General features: G+C 39.7%; 1 protein-coding gene across 1 annotated transcript; it reads right to left on the bottom strand.

Annotated features, from left to right (window-relative positions):
- Window positions 1-253: 253 nt before the first annotated feature.
- LOC129732971 (mucin-2) lies at window positions 254-6,337 on the bottom strand. The gene has a single exon (XM_055694466.1). It carries the CDS (start codon window positions 5,800-5,802, stop codon window positions 2,824-2,826), a length of 2,979 nt encoding a protein of 992 aa, XP_055550441.1. The 5' UTR covers window positions 5,803-6,337; the 3' UTR covers window positions 254-2,823.
- Between the last annotated feature and the right edge of the window lie 890 nt (window positions 6,338-7,227).

Raw genomic sequence — 7,227 nt, 5'->3', positions numbered from 1 at the left:
AAATAATATCCATAATGAACTTCTACATTCTTGAGAAGTTATAACTTACGCAACCAGTTCTGCGTTGTGTTTGAATGAAAAGAAACAATCCAAAATCAGAACTTGAGAGATGATTACAGTGGGAAAAAAACTTATAAACACTTACCTTACATTAAACGACACTGAAACCAATCTTCAATTTAGTAAGAAATGCACGAGTGTTTACTGTTACAAAAAGGCGGAATGTCAAAAATTGTAAGTGAAACATTAATCATATTGTTAATTCATATTTATTTTTTCCATATAATTTAAATCTTGTCTTTCTCATTAAAATTCACATGTTTTTATATTTTTTTTTTCGATTTTATATCAGATGATAAACATAATCTCAATCTATTTCTCTCGTCATACTTTAAATCTAGGTTAATTTATACAGAAATTACGTAACTCGACCTAACTGAAAATATAATTTTCAATTGAGCTGAAAATGATAACATGCTTATTTTCTATCTGGTAGTAGTAAAAACATAGGATGGCAACGTAATTCATGCAAAACATATTAACGTACAATGCTGGTTGGTGAACTGGAACTAGCTTTGATTTTGGTAAACAGTAACAACTAAATGAACAAGATCATTTTCGGAATGGTTATTGAATGAAGCTACTTGAGCAACTTTATGGATCTAGAAGACAAGCTTCATAATATTAGCACGATATATTGGTTTTTACACTATTACTCTGATACATTCGCTAAACTGCGCGTTATGTACTGTTATTGGCTTATATTGTTATCAAATTCACATTCAATTCTTACAACAGTTTATAAGGGATGCAATATAATCAATTCTTATGAATCGTTTTCGACTGTTTTGTAAAAAACATTTAAAACTCAAGATGGATATGTGATAGTATCAGGATAAAACTATATGGTATTACCTAGGAATTGTTTTTCGTTCCACAAAACTTGGATATGTTCTTTTTTCTTTTCTTGTAATATTATTGTTCTCTTTGATATGACATATGTTTATTGGCAAAATAATTTATTCTGACCCATTAATCTAACCATCTTATTTTAAGAATTCTCGTCGCTTTTGTCACTAAGCAATTTACAATCGTATATACGGTTCACGGTTGCGCATTACAGGAAATTTTCTACTCACGACATCTGGTTCAGACACATTGAAAATATTTTCAATGTAAATATAAAAACTGAAAACACTGTGAGAACAAATGTATGTACAAATTATAATGATGAAAATTAGATAACAGTTCAAGTTCGATCCAAACATAAGAAGACTATGAAAATGGTAACTAAGAATTCTTTGCTTTTGACAGACAAGTAACTATTCCCGACTTGATAACTTCTAATATACATAAGAAATAGAAAAATCTAACAAAGTCACAATTTGTGGAAGATCATAAATTAAATACCTACTAAAGCAGATAATAATCACCTTACACGGCGATGGATAAAACACCCAAATAAAAAAGGTGGAGTGATTATATCACATCCGAAATCGCAGCACAATGTTGGTATCTGTACAAGGAATGAGGGCTACATATTATTGGAAAGAAGATTCTGAACACGCTACTGTTACCAGTCCGGCAAGAAAGGGAAATAAGGAAAACAGACGACAAAGAATCCACTTTAGACGCTCGCGCCGCTAATCAACACAAGGCCCCCTTTTCCCAAAACCCGACGGAAGCCTAAGCGTGTTTCTATGTTGCCGCAAAGGAGGCAAAAACTGATGAACATATATAAACTGTGACTGTTGCGGAAGTGGAGTGCTCACGTTAAATACATATGAGAACAGCGTTCGGTTGGAAGATATCGAAAACAGCTCAAACGAAAAGCTTGTAATCCTCAATAATAGGTAATTAATTAATCTAACACAACCATTTGATAATACAGTTTCAGTATTTAGGATTTTTGTTTTCCTCTAGTTTTTCGCATTTAAACACAATTATTTTTGCTAAATATAACCGTGATTGCTTCGCCAAACACGAATTAAACTGGGTATTTGTTGATTTTTTTCTTAGTTTGCACCAGCAAAAAAGGATTTCGATAGGTTGCTGTTTAGAAGAATACTACATTTAACAGGTCTGGTTCGGTCGAATTTGTACATGCTGGATTTTAATTCATCAGGGTACCGTAAATTCTGTCTTCCTACCAACTACAGACACAACAAGATTTTACAGTTAAGAAGCTTCTTTCTTGTGACATTTTGAGGTACTCGTTATATTCTGGTTGGCGCACTGCTTTATTCATTAATATTGCTTTAAAATAATATTTTGAAAATGTTTTTACATTTTGAATCATCCTTTCCAGAGACACTCGTACTTTGTTTCAATTAATAAATACACCTATTATATTTGCTTTAGTTGCTTCATCAGTTAGATACAAGTGTAAATATCATTCGTGTTTAAATGTATAACTTTGTCGATTTGTTTTACTTATTCTGCAGAAAATCTAGCTTGTGGATGATTGCCGCACAATAAGAACAATAATAAATGTTGAGGTAGATCTGTGTGCTTGTTGACTTAAACTATTTCAATATATATTTAATTAAACTAGTGATTGGCTATGAACCAGATTGTTTCAGTTTAATTATTTAGCCTGAGGTAGAGTACTGCACCTGGTTTTGGTAAGAGAATCTAAGAAGGTAACTCTGTTTTTTTTTTGTTTTTGTAATAGACATAATGTACATATTGGAAAATGAAAAACTTTCGTTATGAAATATAGAACATTACCAATTCGACTGAAAGTGGCTGCTCCTGTAGTCATCCATTGTCAACCTTGGTCGATCATGGTTCCGGGGTTAAACAATGGATAAAGCCCCATTGTCATTCGTCTTCCACGTATGCTACCTTGGATTGAATTCTAGCTCCTGATTTTTCGATAACTGTTTTCTTTGCACCTGAACTGGTTTTCTTCTTGTGGGTTTCATAGTGTTTCAGCATGTGATCCTTACGAATAAAACCTTTACCGCATTGTTCACAAACGTAAGGTTTGGAACCGCTGTGTAAACACATGTGGCGCCTCAGGTCCGTCTTGTGGTTGAACTGTTTTGGGCAAAGTTCACATTTGAATGGTTTTTCGCCGCCGTGCTTTGCTAGATGCTCCTCGTGTGTTTGATCACAAGAAAAACGTTTACCACAGCGATGACACTTGAACGGCTTGTCCCCGGAATGGAAGCTTTTATTATGTTGAGTTAAGTAACAAGACTTATTAAACACCTTATCGCATTCGTCACAACGATGGACTTCGCTGGGACGAGTTTCGACTGATAAAGTTGTACCTGTTGACGAAACCCTTGGCGAACAAGGTGCGGGGGAAAGCATTGGTGCGGTAGCGGCCAGTTGTGGTGTTGGTGACCGCATTTCGCTGTAAAGCGTACTAGTTTGCTGATACTGCTCTGGTACATTAGGTGAAAAGGGGGGCGCCGTATCTCCTTGATACACCTCGGCGCCCCCCGGATATCGAGGAAACCCCGTTGATAATGGTGCTACTGATGAAATTTCTTCGGCCATGGCGTTGTCAAAACCATTAAGCGGAAAAAAGTGATCGTTTGCTATCATATCACTTGCGCTGGATTGCGTTGCATTGTGATTACCAATAATATGGTGATAATTCGGTGCCTCCGGCAGGATGGTTTGGAATGATGGGATGCTGATGTTGATAGTTAAAGGGTTGGTGGTGGGGTAAGGCGCCGTTGTATTGATGGTGTGTTGACTGTGCAACGGCGATGGGATGCTGGTGGTGGTGGTGGTGGTGATAGTAGGCATTTGATCCAGTTGCTCCTGCTGTGACAGCGTTTCCATGCTGTTGCTCGAGAAGATCTGCAGGCCCCTCGGTTGGGAGGCTTGGACGGAGGGACCTGCTTCCCCGTTTGGGGGAACCGTTGACGAGGTGTTTTGAAGATTGGAATTGTATTGGTGGAACCCTTGATTCGAAGTAATTTGATGTCCAGAGGGGGTTGTAAACCCCGCTGCAGTATATGGCGTACTATAGTCAGGACTTCTAGGAGGATCAGGTGGAGGTACCGGTTGTTGTATAGGTTGTTGAATTTGTGCTGCAGCTCCTCTTCTACCTTTTGTGGCGTAATTGGGATCACGACCTGGATGATGGTGAACACTAATAGGCAATGTTGCTGGATCCGGTTGTCCACTTGATTTGACAGCATTTTTATGAAGTGTTGTATTGTAATGCCGTTTCAAGTGGCCCGAACTTGTAAACCATTTATTACATGCAGTACAATTGTACGTTTTCGGTCGTCTAGCTTCATTAGACTTCCACGCAGTACCCTTCGTTGGTAACGCATTATTCGGAAGCGATGATGTCGGTGGTTCAAAATTTCTGAATTGCGAATTGCTTTCCTGCGGTGTTGTTGTGCTTGGGAAATCCGACGGACTAGTCGCCAACTGGTTGCCCTCACAATCTTCTGTGTAAGGTTTCACGCATTGATTTGACTGTGGCACAGTAGGTGGTAAAGTCGGTGTAATATTATATTCCGTTTTAATCGGCGCAGGAGCCACAATGGACGAATATTCTTGTTTTACTTGCATTGCAGCGTGCTGAGGGTAGTCGCTTTTAATTGAAGGAGTCGTTGAGTATTCGGACTTAATTTGAGGGTGATAATATGGAGCCTTCAAATCATGGGGGTGATGTGGTGGCATAAAATTGTGCGGATCGTGTGGCCACATCATTGGATGGCGCTGCATAGATTGCAATGGATGCAATGAATTCATTGGAGGTAGTACAGGTTCCGGTGGATAAACCATTTTTTGAGAATCAAGATCTAGGATATCAGATGGACCAGGCTCTTCTTTAATGAAAGTTGGAGGATTTCCATAAGGATAGTTACCCTGCATTGTCTGATCATCGTTCCGTTCCATACTGATTCTGTCGGAAGATTGTTGAGACGACTGCTGCTGGTTTTGAGATTGGTGTACAGCTGCCTCGTGCTCACTAAGTGCTTCGTCAGTGTCACATACCATACCACATTTCTCACATTGAATCGGAGACGGCGACGGCGTTGGCGGAGTGTGAGAATTATTATTTTGTGCCGATGATGTTGTAGTCGATGAAGCTACAGTAGTTGATGCTAGCGATGCTGAATTTTGAGTGCTACTAGATGAGCTGACAACCTGTGGACTTAACCCCGCGTTAGTCAGTGGAGAAGCATTATTTGTAGCACTATTGCTTGAATTGAGTGCCGAAGCATGTTGATGATTTCCGTTACTATGACTGTTATTGTTGTAAGGATGATATCTGCTGGAAGGCACTGCTTTGTACTCTATTTGCTGCTGATTGTTGGGATGTGACGGTGGAAGTGGGTTAGCATAATCAATGCTTGCTGGATGGTAATATGGATCATACCCATGAATGTAGGTAGGATAGTGCATCTCAGGAGGAGCAAGAATAGTTCCTTGTTGCTGATATGGGGATGCTCCTCCTGTAAAACTTTGCGGTGTACCAGGTTCAGGCAGCGCTGGTGGCTGAGGAGTCGATGGCTGGTTATCACTTGAATCAGCCGCCGCGGCAATCGTTTGGTGCGGCGATGCTGTTTTGATGTGTGACTTCAACGATGGTTGATTATTATTCTCAGTATCAGATGTTGGCGTCGACGATGTTGTTGAGCTGGGTAAACTTCCTGTGACTGATGTTCCCCACCGATTCATTGTCTCATAATGATTGTGCATGTGCACTTGCAGCGATGAAGCGCTCTCGAAATAAATTCCACACTGAGAGCAACTCAAACGTCCACCTATAATCTGCTGTGTCTGGGGCACTCCATGAAGAGTTCCCCCATTACTGGCCATAACTCAAACAACACAGGTTGTACACTGTCATTAACGCGTTTAGTTTTTCTACCACGCTTAACCAAAAACTATCAGCACACAACTACATTGTAAGAACAGATGTTTCGATTTTATTCACTGCTCAACTAGTGTCATTCAGTATCAATGTATTCAGCTTGTATCAGATGTTTGAGTTTTACTAAACTCCACAAATCACACTAATTAACGAAATTTCAACTGAGATGATCCACCAAATGTTTACAAATAACAAAGGCATAAACCAAAAGGAAACTAAAACAACAGTCTCCTTTTATCCGAATTTACATAGAATAACAATAAATTTTAATTATCTCTATAGGAACACAGCACGCCACTGTCGCGAGTTTTTTTCTGGATGCAGCGTCCAAACTACCTTGCCTTCAATTTCAATACTATTGCCAAAGCCCTGAACAAAATTAGTGTTTAGTATTAGAAAATACAAAAAGAAAACTAATTCACGTTCGCTTCGGCCGAGGACGCGTTGTCAAATGAAACCTAAATATAGCTCCGAAACAAATAGAACCCAACGGCTCAACAACTGGACGTCTCCAAACAATTTAGGCGAAAATATGTTTAATCTTCTCCATCGCTACACACACTCGCATCCACTTACTCTTTCTATCATGCACACGTTCCCTCCCCCTCCAGCAGAGCATCGCATCGCATCGCATCTTCTTGTGCTGATCGGCTTGGTATACATAAAGAGTGGCCAGTGCGTTTTATGTATAGCGACACAGACGAAAGAGTAAGAGAAGGATACCCAATATTCACACCAACACAAATGTGCACACCGGAGTAGTTGCCTGGCTTTTGTCGTTTGGTAAAGCCCAACCAGCCACCACAGGAACCTACAAGAAGTCCAACGGCAGCAGCTGCCCAGCATAGGTAGTACATATAGTATGAAACCGATCAAAAACCGAACAGAGGTGTGAGTGCAACAAGAGGGTGAAGATTTGGCTTTGCTTCACGACAGATTGAAACTAGCAACAGTTTTACACACCTACAGTTCATTGCTGAAAACGATCGTTCATCGTGGCAACGCTTAAAAATGATCGGAAATAAACTGTCTGTTTCGTTTCTTTGTATGAGTGTTAAGAAGAGCAAGCAAAAATGCCAAAGAAAAACACAACAAAACAAAACCTATGTATTATGATGAAACCGCTAGCCGTGCTCAATGTGCTCTCTCACAGGGAACCACGTGTTTCATAGACAATTTTGCGCGCCATAGTCACACAGGGAGAAAAAACTCTCCACATTACTGGTTTAGTCTGTTGGAATGCATTCTGCACTCTCAGGCTACTGACATACTGAGGCGTCAAATGAAGCGAAGCGTTGAGCGTTTGAGAAGCGGAATAAACAGAAGCGTTGGGTGAAGCTTTCTATGACATACTGGAGCGAGCGTCGCAA

The sequence above is a fragment of the Wyeomyia smithii genome, chromosome 3 (assembly GCF_029784165.1).
Source record: "Wyeomyia smithii strain HCP4-BCI-WySm-NY-G18 chromosome 3, ASM2978416v1, whole genome shotgun sequence".
NCBI lineage: Eukaryota > Metazoa > Arthropoda > Insecta > Diptera > Culicidae > Wyeomyia > Wyeomyia smithii.
The sequence above is the reverse complement of the archived record's forward strand: the minus strand, read 5'-3'. Positions and strand labels throughout refer to the sequence as shown.

Bases quoted from the DNA above. Each gene is read 5' to 3' on its own strand.
- LOC129732971 (XM_055694466.1), bottom strand. From the start codon at position 5,802: ATGGCCAGTAATGGGGGAACTCTTCATGGAGTGCCCCAGACACAGCAG.